We start from the raw sequence: 13,993 nt of genomic DNA on the forward strand, positions 1-13,993 counted from the left end.
GCCCGGCCCGGCCCGCACTCAGGTACCGCACCCGCACCGCGCCCGCCCGCCCATTGTCCCCGCGCCCGCGCCCGCTCCTCGCGGCGCCCCGCCGGGCCACACGGACAAAGGGGTGCCGGGCCGCCGGGCCATTGTCTGCCGGGGGAGGGAGCGACGGGGAAGAGGAAGACAGCCAGATGGACAGAGAGACGTGGAGAGGAGAGGGAAAGACACAGAGGCAGAGAGAGAAAGCGGTGCGGAGAGGAGAGAAAGAAACAGAGACAGAGGGAGAGAAAAAGGGAGAGAGCGAGAAAGAGGACAGAGAGAGAAAGAAAGAAAAGACACAGAGGGAAGAGAGCAAGAAAAGGCAGATTAGCAGGAAAAAAGAGAGAAAGGAAAAAAAAAGAGGGAAGAGAGAGAAAGAAAAGACAGGTTAACAGAAAGAAAGACAGAAAGAAAGAGACACACATGGAGAGCAAGAAGGACGGCGAGAGAGAGAAGAAAGAGCGATCTGTCATTAGAGGCGGGGGCAGAGCCATGGCTTAGAAAGAGGTGGGGGGGAGGAAGGAGACCCCCGGGGGCATTTCATTACTGCCCCAGGTGGATCAGGTTTAGCAGCTGCTGGATCCCATTTTTTGGTTTTCTTGTTTTTTTTGCAGCCATGGTTTTGTACATGTCTGGGGTGCAGCCTCCGCCTGCCCGCCCACCGGGGTGTCAAGCAGCGGTGCTGTTTCTTTTCACACCCTCCCTTTTATAGTGTGTAGGTTGTAGCCGTGTTGGTCTAAGGACAGAGGCAGACAAGGTCCCGTGGGTAAATGTGATCTCTTTCATGAGATCAACTGAAAGCTAAAATTTTTCCAACTGTTTAGTTGGTCTCATCAAAGAGATTGCATTTACCCCTCCTTTTCTAATCTCTTTTCCTCCTTCACCTCCATCTCGAGCTGAGCTACCCTGTGGTTTTTCTGGCAGTTATTTCCACCCAACCTCCCCCTCTAACCCTGCATTAACTTTTTGTCTTTTTTTTTATTGAGATAGTTTGCAAAAGAAAATTCATTCCAGCGTCGTGAAGTGCTGTTTTTCTTTTCCTTTTTCTCTCTCGCTCTCCTTTTTTTGGTTCCCCCACCCTGACCCCTTTGTAGCTGCTTCCAAAAGGCAGTATTTCTCCCCCACCCCCATTGTCTGACTGCAGTATGCAAACCTCTAGACAGGACCACGGAAAAGCCCAGTACAAACAGTGTTACAGTGGGATGCAACTGGATCTGACTGGAGTGTGTGATATTGCTGTTAATTAATTTTTCCCACCTCGGTCATCTTTTCCCTGGAGAGGGGCAGCAGTAGTAGTCAGGACGCTCACGACGAAAGGCACGTGGGTTAAAATTTGAACCTCGTTTACCCTGGTAAATAGTAATTCAGCAGTCACCTCTGTATAACTGACGTGAGAATTCAGCCCTGTGACTTTCAGATGATTAATATTCATTTGTGTAGGATAATAGAACAGCCTGGAGAGCAGCTTGGGAGTCAGCGCAGTCAAAGTTGCCGTATAAGAACAAAAGGGGAGTTTATTTGCAATCACGTAGAAGATAAAATATGCATCTAGAGGACATGCTGTCTTCCTTCTACTTTATCTTTTGTGACAGAAGTAGCTCGTCTGTAGATGAACGTTTTCGTGCATAGCAGTGAAATTTACTAAATTTGGAAAACTCCTCCTTTTCCTTCATTAGACAAGAACAAGTGACAAGGGGTAGTGGGTAAAAAGTTAAGAGCTTGAAATCCCATCCAGTCATTCAGTTTATGTCAGGGGGCAGATTAAGGAGTTGGGTTTTTTTTGGTTAGTTCCCATTTTTTAACTGTATTGTGAAAGATATTAAGAAAATGTGCGAAGAGGAAACAGTTGTGTTTATAGTGCTGTTTTGATAGCGACGGTTATTTTTTGCTTGCACGTCAAAATGTTTCAAGTGTTGAAGGAGCAAAAAGCGAAGCAGCTTTGAGATATGTAATTGTCCCTAGTGCTTGGCTGCCAGGTGTTCCTGGAATACATTTTATGGCATTAGGTCTAAGTGAATCATCCCATTAAAACTTGGCGGTCTGGAATGTGGAGGAGCAACACTTACTTTCGTCAGGAGATTTCGGATTTTTTACTTCGAGGTTTAGATTCAGGGAAGACTGAACAACTTTTTGGCATTCTTCATTTGCGCTTAAAAGTGATGGGAACATGTTTTTTCCTGGAGGCCATTGGGTGGCCAGTAATGTCTGTATGTGTCTGCTGGGAGGACACCTTTGGCAAATTAGGGTGCTTAACTTGGGACTTGTGAAAAATTGGGGGCTCTGGGGACAGCTGCTCACCACCTTAATAGAGCTGGTCAGTTTTGTTCCATTTGTGGCAATTGACCAGGGGTCTGTACATCCCAGGATTCATTTGGGATGGAGGGCGGCCAGCTGCATGTGGAGGCTGAGCGCCCCAGCCACCTGCTTCTGTGTGCCTGGGGCCTGGGGACTTAGTGTGGCTTTTAAGGAGCTGGTCAGTTACTTTCCGCTGGTGGCAATGGAGTCCGTGGGCAGCCCCCTGGAGCCTCCACCCCCTGGTCAGCCTGGGATAAAAGAGTCTTGTCTTAGTTTCCAGGAATTAAAGAAAATTGAGGAATGGCTTGGGGAGAAGCGCTCTTTAAAAGCTGCAAAAGCTCTTACAGCTCTGCAGTATCCAGCTCCTTGAAGCCCAGGAGTAAGGGTCCAGACAGCCCCAAAGCCTACAGACACACCTAGGCACCCCCACTCGGGTTATGACCACACAGATTTCAGTAAGGTGTGGGAATGGGTCTTTACTGAATTGTAAAATCATAGAAAATTAGAGTTGGAGGGAGGTCATCTCTCTAGTTCAACCTTCTGCTCAAAGCAGGACCATCCCCCAGCTGTATCATCCCAGCCAAAGCTTTGTCCAAGGATAAAGATTCCCCCGGCCAAGGCTTTGTCTACCTGGGTCTTAAAAACCTCCAAGGATAAAGATTCCCCCAGCCACGGCTTTGTCTACCTGGGTCTTAAAACTTCCAAGGATGGAGATTCCACCACCTCTCTGGGTAGCCTGTTCCAGTGCTTTACTACCCTCCTCATCAGAAAGTTCTTCCTAATACGTAACCTAAATATTTAACTTAAGACTGAACCGAATGTTAGTGAGAAGGAGGAGCGGAAAATTGCAATTGGGCTAGGTATCCACTACCGTTCCTTAGTGGTGGTTCACTGTGGTGCCTAAAAAGTGATGGTTTTAGTAGTTGGAACTCTTAGCAGTGTGCAAGCGGAGACCTCTGACCTGGGACAGTTGTGAACTGGTTTCCAATCAGTGACATTCTTGGAACAGTTCAAGCACCCTTAGGATATTTTGCTGGAGCTTCAGGAAGTCTAGTGTGTCAGAATATGGTTGGTTTAGTAAGGTTCTACAAAGTGACTTGTTTTATTACATGAAATTTAGGGAGAAGTCCAAGGATGACTTCCTCAAACAGTCTGAATAGCCAAAACTGAGGTGCATCTTAGAGGTTTGCCCCTAATGCCTCTTTTCCAGTTGAGAGGCATTTTCAGAGAGTCTTGCAGCCTTTAACTGGGCAAGTACCATTGGTTTTAGTTAGAACGGTCCGCACCTTCTGGCCATTTCTAGGAAAACAGAACACACTTTGTTTATTTCTGCTGAGTGGGTGAGAGGAGGGAATGGTAGCACAAAATAGATCCAATGATTACATCTTGTCAGCGCAAGCTTATTGTCACACTGATCTAACAGTGCTCCTCAGTTATCACCTGCTGCACCCCTTTATCCTAGGCTTCTCTTTTTTCTTCCCATTCCCTGGTCCCTGGGTGTACCTAAGTGACACGAAACATCCCCACCAATCTCAGAGAGAAGCTTTATACAGTTGCTCCCTGCTCTCTCTTGTGTTTTTGGTTGTTAACAAGTGACTCCATAAAGACGAAGCTGTTTTCACTTCCTTAAGAGTGTACCTCCTGTTTTCTTTTAAATTGAAGTGGTAGCCTATTATCACGAGTAATGACGAATGTGAAAGTTGGAGGAGTTAAAGCTTTTTGCCAGATCTTATCTGATTCATCACTCTAATAAACTGTAAATGCTTTAAAGAGCACAGCTTTTAATAGATTACTAAGTAAGATTAGTGCATTTGTCCTCTTTTCTTCACTGACTGCACTTATACCATAACGATGGATCAAGGTTCTGCTTTTTAAAAATAATTCCTGGGGCCCAAACTTGAGACCTTCTTTTAGCTCCAGTGGATCTTCTTTGTTCAATCCACTTCCAGGACTGAGTCCCTGGTGGCTTGGAAGGAAAGTCTGAAAATGATGTTATAGTACAGGGGTGGGCAACGTTTTTGGGCAGTGCCAAAAATACCTGCAACCTCACATTATGCCAGGGGTAGATGGCGGGGGGGAGTCATGAGGGGCCTGATACTTGCTGTGGTAGTGCAGCCCTGGCCCTTTCCCCACCATCTGCCCTGCCGGGCAAAATGCCTTTGTGTGCCATGCTCTGGCACCTGTGCTGGAGGTTGTCCCATTATAGCAATTGGCCACCCCATTATAGTAATTGAATTCCCCATGAATGCTTGCCGTCCTAGCTCACATCAAGAGCTGTGTCCTCAGATGATGTACTTCTGCTGATATAATTAATTTACCCCAGCTGAAGATCTCAAATTTACCACTCCAAAGTGCAAGTATGTGTGCAGATATATATAAGCAGGCTAGCATTCTGTGTATTGCTCATCCGATGCTGTGGTTGATGTTGGTATAGGATGCACCAGCAGAAGTTTGGAAGTAGAGAAGGATTAAAGTTGTCCATTGACATATTTTTTAACCTCACCTCCAGTGGTTGCCTTGCCAGTGGAGAGCCAACGTTTGCTGGGGTTGCCATGCAACAGGATCTGAGATACTAAAGACCAGGAAAGTTTCCTAATGCCTACCCTTGTATTAATACATTTTTCTGCATGTTTTGTATATATTGCCAATTTTTTTGAGTAAGTAGGCATATGCCTGCAAAACAGAGATGAGAACCTACCTTAATGACCCTGCTCCAATGAACATGCAAGATAGATATCGGCAAACAAGCAGAAAGAGAGCACGTAGTTTTTCATTCACTCGCAGCTGCTAGCATCAAGTACAGAAGCTTTGGCCAGACATGAAAGAGGGGGATGTCACGAGGTAGCAGGCTGCGTGGTGGTTATGTAAGGTCATTCATTGGTATGAAGACTAACAGGTGCATTATAGTTCTTGTTATGGGTTCCTCCCATAACGATCGCAGCCTTGAAGGAATTCAGTAACCTTCTTTGTCTGCAAGGCTTATGCTTCAGTACATCTGTGGCTTGAGCGTTGGGCGAAGGTTACTGATTGACTGTACAGCTCAGATGGAAGACAATGCATGACTTATTGGGTCCGCTGTTGAGTGTTGAGGTTTGCATACTAGCGCTCAGAAGGGGAGCAACAGAGATCCAGTAGATAGATACAGGCAGCCATTAACGAAGATACTAGGAAGTAGTTAAAAAAAAATCCTACCTTACTCTAGATTATAGGGCCTTGGTGTTTTATTTTCACTGATGTCTGGTGTAATTTACTTTCTCTTGAGACACAGGTAGAATTTCTGTGATAATTTACATTTGAAAAATTGTAGTGGGCTGACAGATGGGAAACGATGGCCTATTTTTGCATTTGTTATTATATTCAGTATCCTGATGTACCACAAAAAAAATTAGTTCATGCATTTATTATTGGATTTCATCTGCATGATGATGTTTTGAGTCAAAAGTATCTCATTATGCTGATGGACTCATTTTCCCCTTGCTTTTATTTTATATATTTATTATTATTTTTTTTTTTTGCTTTCTCTTTTTTTTCCAAAACAGGAAGAGAAAATCCATTCAGGACAAACTCTTCTTCATGTAAGTGTTATTTATGCTGATTTACAAAGTTACAGAAGGATTAAAAAATTATTAGGATGTTCAGATACTAAAGACTTACCATCTGTTCATAGAAACCAAGTAAAGAGCCTATAAAAAGCAACTGTGATTGCACAATAATACTCTACTGTTATCTTACATCTATCTAAGCAGTTCTGTTGTGCACATCAATGCAGTATCCATTACAAAGTACTTTGCAGACATTGAGGGGTTCATTTGCACAACATGCCTGTGAAGCAGGTATGTATTATCATTTCACTTAACAGATGAGGGGAAGCATAGTAATTAAGTGACTTGCCCCAGGCCAAAGATGAGTCAGTGTCAAAGCACACCCTAAAACTCAGGCTCCCTAGTTTCCAGTCCAATGCTAAGAATAAGCTTCTCTTTCTTGGATTCTTCTACAGAATCCAAGCTCTGTCTGTAAAGTTGTTTGTGTATGTTTGTGTGTGTGTGGCCTCAAATAGCAAAGAGATATTTCAGGCCTTTTCTACCTATGATGATACCCACTAAAATAAGTAAGAGTAAATCCCACCAACCATTGGTGAATACTGTTGCAAATGTTTTGTGAAAACATTTGCCTCCAGACTAAATGCTCAGTCTCAGAAAGGCCAATGAGCCTTATGTAGTACTCTGCATAGAACAAGTAAAGCTGCATGTCATGGAGTTCTGCAGTTCTGCACATCGCCTAGTGACTTGTTTTGCTTGCAGATCTTTGAGTTTAAAACTCTTGGTAATAAAGTAAGCTCTGCTCAGTATCTCTTCCTCCGAAGTAAATGCCTCGATTAAAAATATTACTGCCTTAACAAGGAAAATGAATGCATTGTTCACAATGCAAGGCCCGCTTTGCCTAACTTGGAAGCATGCACTGTTGTCAAGCCGCATGACAAACCCACGAGCATTGACATCAAGCCAATTACTCATGCATCAACATTTTTCTGAAAATAACAACATATCTCTGAATTACAACGTTGCATTATTCTTGCGTAGCAACTGCTGGTTAATATATAGCAAAATGCTGTGTGGTAACAAATGGTTTTTGCTATTGTTGGGCTGAAATGTTAGTTCAGCTTTTAGATAAAGAGCAGCTTGCGCAATGAGCCCTTGTAGATCATCATTTCTATGGCTAGTACAGTAGTTGTGTAGACAACTGTGTTCTGCTGTTCGTCTTTCCTATGCTACCCTTCATTTTCCATTTTAAATTAGAGGTGGGTTCAGGTATATTCAGTGATGAGGCCCTCTTTGAACCCAGCGGAATATAACTGCATGGGTTTAGATTATCTCTGTTGCTAATCAAAAATCTATGGATTTTTTTTTTTTATTCCAGTTGTTTTTCTGTCAGAAATGTCATAATAATTTTATTGTGTGTCTTTGAATTCATTATTGGTTGGTGTTAAGGAAATCAGTAGGGCTACCAGTTAGTGATGGGGGTTTTTTTTTCCAATGGAAAAGATGATATATAAAACTTACTTGCAGCAATTAAAAAGAGTCGCCCCTTCCCATACAGATATGCTAAAAACTTAGACTAGAGTAGAGCTTGTACCTTTCAGGTGGTACATTGCCACTTTTAAAAGACAGCAGCGACAGAAAAATTGAAGGTGTCATCTTGTTAGCCCATTTCTCATCATCACAGGCCTCCCTACTGTACAAATTCAGACCTCTTGAAAAGAGGACAAAGAACACGCATCTCCCCAGATTTTTAAAGAGGAAGCACCGTGGTAAGAAAAAATATCTTTAAGTAAAGAGGATTCAAAAAGGGGAGGAGGAAAAAAATACACGATGGTGTGATGACCTTGAGTTGCAGCCTAGAATCTGGAGCCCATTGGAATGCAGATTTAAAGCTCTCTCTCTCTTAATTTTGACGCCATAAATGGATAATTGAAAGCTCCATAACTGCAATGTTTACTTTAAAATGGATCAGTAATATAAATTTATGGCCTGTGGGCCATATATACATTACAGCCTTCCACCACCTGCCGTAGGCAAGCTGCCAAAGGCAAGCTTTAAGCAACAGAGCCTCTTTCCTGGTTCTGTGTGTGAAATATTCTCTCTCAGATTTGACGTCTACATCTCTGCCTGTCTGTAATTGCTATATGTGTGCCTCGGTGCATTGGCTCCCTTTGGCTTCTTCAACAGTATGAATTTCCAAAAGAGAGAGAAACTCCAGGGATGTGAATAGAAAGACTATTGTCAAGTGCCGGGATGGTGAGACTTGCGGATAGAAACCTCTCCCAGGCATTGTGAACTTTCAGAATGGTGTAAATTCCCATGGATATGAATTCTCAGATCGGGATTAATCCCCATGGATTGTGAATGATCAAAATGAGACTCTTCGGTAAAGTTAAACTTTCAGAACTTAAGACCCCCCCTCAGAATGTGAACTTTCCAAAGGATATAAAAAGCTCAGGGATTTCGAACCTCAAGTGGTTCATCCCTCAAATATAAGTACATTCTCAGAAGTTCCTTCATCAGGAATGGGTCTCCAGACACAGGAAGTATATGAAGGGTCACGTGGCAGGAAGTGGCCATTTTGAAAAAGGACTCTTTGTGACAATAACCAGGCATTTGTATTATAATGATAAGAAAGGGACCATCTTATTCTTGTCACTTTGCGACAAATACTACCACGATTCATTACTTTCCATCAGTGCATCATCCTATGGAGGAATCACCACTGCCTATCCACATTGAGGAGGGGACAGAAGTCCCGATTGGTGAGTGCAGTTGGGATGGGTATATGTAAGGGGGGGTTATGATGGTATATGGATGTATATGACTCACTTTTGTGTATACCCATTTGTCACTGAATATTCTAGGAAGTATTACCAATGCTTTTTAAAAAATAATAATAATAATAATAAAAATGTAGTGTATTCTAGCGTTTATGTTACATGGTCAGTATTGGTTCTTGACTGATCCACAGAGAAGATACTGCAGGCACAGCGGTTTTGTAAGCTTCCATCATACATTGTCCAAGTAGTATCGTTTAACACAGACCTGGAACAGCCACCAATAAGTGTTAAAAATAAGGGTAGTTAAACTCATGCCCTTTCAGCGTTTGGCCTCAGTACTGAGCCTGCCAGAACTGTGCCAACTGGAACTGCCATTTTCTGCAGTGTAGACACTGCCCCATCAGGAACCCAACAAACTCATTTTGCATTAGTCACTGAGCAGCCAACAGTGTCACAACTTTGTCATTATTATCATCAGTTGGATTTCAGATGAGGCCGAATGCTCTATATCCCAAACCCATGAGCTACCATGTTATAGATGTTTTTGGGATGACTAAAGAAAGGACATGAAAAGACCACTTGAGCTGTCTAAAATGACCTCTGTGGGTTTTAGAGGGCTATGTCAACATCCCTTCCCCTAGCCTCTTATTTGACCTATTTTTCAATGTCTTTGGCCACTGTGCCTTGGCCACCTCCTTTAGGAGTATGCCATTGTCTACATGCAGTGCTTTTAAAAACCTTTTCTTATTCTCCAATCTGAATTTTTCATCCTTAATTTCAAGCCAGTTGCCCCCTGTCCTGCCATCTTTGAGGTGGAATAATAATTTTGCTTCAAGATATTTATAGTTGGATCATGGCCTGTAGAGTCTTCTCATTTCCAGATGACATTAATTTAGTTCCCTTCAATACTCCTTGGATCATTTTTACTTCCCTTACTTGTATTTTCTGTAATTTTTCTATATTCATCGTAATTCATGAGGACCAGAACAGCACATGATTCTCACTACAGTTGGCCTAGCATGGCATTGTGCTTTAGATTTCTATGAGCCCCTTATAGACACATCCAAAAACAACACTGGCTTTTGTTCCCCTACTCCCATTTCTCTCAGCAGCATCACACTGAGAATCTGTATTTGATGCCTGCAAACACGCTTGGGCATTTCTCAGATTCACTGCTTTGCAGCTAGATGCCCCTCAGTTTGTCTATGCTATTTATTTCCTCTCCCTAGAGGTAGGACTTTATGCTTATTGGTAGCAAACCTCACCTTGTTGCATGCAGCCGTCCCAGTTCACTAGGGCTTGATTTAAGACAGCCTGTCTTTGCGCTTAACTTTAATGCACTCAGATTTATCCTATCTTTCATAATGCAGTCATTACTGGTTTACTATCCATAGTTCAAAGGATTGAGATACTTAACATTTTATATTTAGATACACCTACAATGCATTTCCTCTGCCTCTTATTTCAAACCCTATTCCTGGCCCCGTCGTTCTTGTCTACATACCTACCCTTACTTTGCTTTGTTAGTTGTAAAAATATACAAACTGGTAGGTTTAGCATTCTTCTTTTCTTCATGTTGTATTTTTTTTCCTGTATAATTACTATATTGTTGTTATACGCCTTACACACATGGTAAGTGGTAGCTCTTCATCTGGTGGAGGTAATCATTCCTCAGTTCGATTGAGGGTCTACTCAGTGGAACAACTGAATGATGACAACCCACCCTGATAGAGCCATTTAATCTGAGCATTTCATATATATTTGGTATTTTCATCACATCTCTTCCATTGCCCTGAGGAAGTATGGACTGCTGGGATGGTGGCATCTGAGCCAAGAATGAAATTTAAAAAGTTTGATGCATGACACAAACCAGCCAAACAAAAAAAAACTGAGAGTGAAAGCTTTTCATATGATGTTTGCTCAGTGCTGTCATGCAGTGCATTTCCTGGATGATGCACTGAGCTGCAGTAGTAGCTATGAAACTTTCTGCTGAATCTGGACCTGGACCTGGATCGTGCCAGAACAGAGGTGATCATAAAACATTTTAATATTTGTCTGTATTGTCAACATAACAGCCTGTAGTAAGGAGGAAATGGCGGGAGGGGAAGGAGGGTGGGGGGGACAAACATTAATGATCTCTGCAGAGTTGCAAAATTGGATATTTGAATACCCAGAAAATTGTATCTGGGGTTTTTGACTCCTAACTTATTGTGCAGTGGTGTTATAGCTACATCTGTGTCCAGATACTAATCCCACCCTCCTTTCAAAGGTGCTGGAGTGATTTAGATTGAGGCTTGCATTTAAGCACATTTATAATGGAAATAGAAAGGAGCTTTGTCAGGTATGTAGCTTGGAGAAAAATAACTTAGTGATTGATCATACACACATGTATATATACACACTGTAGTCATATGGTTGTTAAAACAATCGATTGCAGTAGCCAGTTATTTTTAAAGTCATTTTGAGAATAATGTTATTTGCTAGTCTGGAAAGTAATTTAAATTACACTTCAAAATTACACTGTTTATTGTGTCCCAAACCTGAGTGATGATGCCAAGTCACTTTGCAAGTCACATAATTTGATGCAAAGGAAATGCAAATTTAATCAGTAGGTTACTTTTTTCAGAAGCGAAATTTAACAAACTGGTTATTTAAAGTCAATAATAAGGAACATAAATCTACAACAATTACAAATAATGCAGCATAACAATACAGAAATACAGTGGGAGCCAACATCTTTGGTAGGCATGCCAGAAATTAGTCCTGCACCCTTCTGGAGTGCCAGTCAGATCCCCTCTCACTGCCTGATCTGTTGCTCTGTTTTCTTCACCCTAACCTGTGCTCCCTGCCTGATTTTCCCTGGTGCTTCATGCTTCCAACCCTGTGCTCCCTGCCCAATCTGCTGCTCTGCTTTCTGCTCCTTGCCTTCTCCGCCACTCTTCTTCCTGTCCCCTTCCTGATCTACTGCATTCCACACACAGGCTACCCATCCCTCGTGGTGGCACATGTGCCATAGCCACTTCTGCAATAATAGATTCACCAATGGAGGACCCAGTGCACATGTTCAGGACCAAAACTCTGTGTCCTCAGTGGCATACTATATAGGGCCTCTGAGTTGACAAAAGGGAAGTTAGTAATACAGCATGTTTTCATCTTGATGAGAGATGTTGGCATTTTTGCATAGCTCAATTAAAAACTTTTGATCAAGAAAATGTCTGGTTCTACTCTTTCTTGATAAGCTTTTGAACTCTTTTTTTTTTTAGTACATTCAAGGGAAAGGCAGCTGAGCTAAGTGTGGACAATCATGTTAAATCAAGACACTAGATAGAAAGGTAGTAACTAAGAAAAATCAAAGGGAGGTGGTTTTACATAGCAGTACAACAGAAAGTAAAGACTAATGGTAAAAGGAGCACATCCTGGCAGCCTTTGTTCAAGCATACACACCAGCTGACTTCTATTCTTGCCACACTTAATCAGTTTAGTAAGCTCGGGGTAAAACAAAACAGAATTGATATTTGTTCTTACTTATAATAAGGCCATGCCCAAATGCCTGAGTCTGCATTTGGGGGTCTGTTATGCTAGACAAGCAAATAACAGCCACAGAAGATGGCACAGTCTCCTGAAGAGAGATTGCAATAATTAATTGCCATGATTGCAGTAAGGTTATTGGAGCTGTGCAGGGCTGGGGAACATCACTGGGGCCATCACTCTCCCATGCACTTGAAGAGCTATAGGGCTGTAGGAGAAGGTGTTTAGTTATATTTCCACGCTACATTTATAGATGTTAATGCTCTAGAAGTTGTCAAAATTCCCTTCCAGAGAAACTCAAATTGAGCACGCAGCTCCCTGTTCATGTGCACCTGTGAATCTTGATTTTGGTGGCACCGCTATCATTTTACCTTTGTGTGAGGGAGATGAGTCAGGTCCTTGGTTTCCATTATAAACACAGGGCCCATTTATAACCCGGACTTATGAATTACTTCTCCCATTGGTCCACATTCAGATTTCAGTGGCACAATTATAGAGCTGATGTTACTGCTATTTTTAGTGGACTTATTCCAAATATTAACTTCTGTCATTTAGGCCCTTCTTACATGGGATAGAAATACTTTTTTAGGTTTTTTTCTGTTTACTTACCTTAAAATGATTGAAGCTTCTGCCTAGACACAAAGTAACAAGCTTCAGTTGTGTTAGCTGGTCCTGGTACAGCTGAAAGCTCAGTTGACCTCCCTGATTTAATGAAGCACCTTTCCCTCCCACCCAGGTTTTCCCTAAACACATACATTTGTACCTGTTCTGTCTGACTATGCCGACAGGCATCTCTAGGCTCTTGTTAGGCTCTTGTTAGCATTACATTTGTCCCAGAGCTGTCCACCAGTGCTTATCAGGCAGAGCGAGCATAGAGATATGTCATCTTCCCTCCCAAGTCAAAGAACATCCTATGCCCTGTGTTTCTACACCAAGTTGTTTGCTTTCTGAAGGTAAGAGCACAACTTTTGTCACATGTTCTGAAGGATTAGCTCCTTCATGGTAATGCTGGCACATTGAGGGCTTGATTTTGCCAGGTAGTAAAAGCCTTTTGCTAGAGGTGCGCTGGTTATATCAGCTGCCTGTCAGATAGGCACCGATAAAAAGGAAAACGACATTATTGGCTACCGGCTTATTTTGGCTGTTGAAGCTGATAATGTTTATTCATAATTATGCCTTCTGGCTAGGGCCCTGGACACCTGGGTTCCCTGTTCCCTGCAGGGCCGCAGCCCCCAGATGCCTGGGTTCCCTTGGGAAACAGTAAGCAGCATTCTAGCCTGCAAGGGGTCCTGCTTGGGGCTGCCCGGAGTGAGACTCGGGGGACACCATGTGCATGCGCACGGCTGCACATATGCACATGGTCAGGAGCACAGCTAGACAGCATGGAGAGCAGCTCCCTGCAGGTAAGTCTATGGAGGAGAAGGGGCATGGGGGGTACAGATTGAGGCCCCCATAGTGAGGGAGGGAGTGGGGTAGGGGTAGGGGCTGGGGGTGCTGCCCACCCAAGACAATTCATGGGACCTGGGGCCAGTGCAGGGTGTGGGACAGAGCCAGAGGCGGCTCATCCAGAGGTGGTGGGGCAGCCCCCAGCCACTGTGCATATCCCCCGGGGAGGCATAGGACGGACATGTGCCCCCTAGATTTGTGCATGGGGCAGATGCGGTCTGCTTGCTGTGGTCTTGGGGCTCTCTGCTCTACTGCCTTTCCCTCGGGAGTCCTGCGCCTGCCCCCTGCCCACCCGGCGGCAGTGGGAGCGGCCAGTTGTGCCCCCTGCTGCCAGGCGGGCAGGGGGCATTCAGCCAGCATGGGGCTCCTGGGGCAAAG

At 43.4% G+C, this 13,993-nt stretch overlaps 1 protein-coding gene across 4 annotated transcripts in view; it reads left to right on the forward strand.

Annotated features, from left to right (window-relative positions):
* SLC6A6 (solute carrier family 6 member 6) overlaps window positions 1–13,993 on the forward strand; it is a 64,353-nt gene continuing 50,360 nt past the window's right edge. The window contains exons 1-2 of one of the 4 annotated variants that reach the window (XM_014516975.1): window positions 1–22; window positions 5,859–5,894. Coding sequence is in view for 2 of the 4 variants with exons in the window: in XM_006017802.3 (XP_006017864.2) it covers window positions 8,485–8,623 (139 nt within the window). In the remaining 2 variants the exon portion in view is untranslated. Of the gene's footprint in view, window positions 23–5,858; window positions 5,895–7,566; window positions 8,624–13,993 lie in introns of those variants that run through there. The other 3 variants (XM_025196844.1, XM_025196845.1, XM_006017802.3) reach the window with 3 other exon arrangements.

Source organism: Alligator sinensis, unplaced genomic scaffold (assembly GCF_000455745.1).
Source record: "Alligator sinensis unplaced genomic scaffold, ASM45574v1 scaffold839_1, whole genome shotgun sequence".
Taxonomy (NCBI): Eukaryota; Metazoa; Chordata; order Crocodylia; family Alligatoridae; genus Alligator; species Alligator sinensis.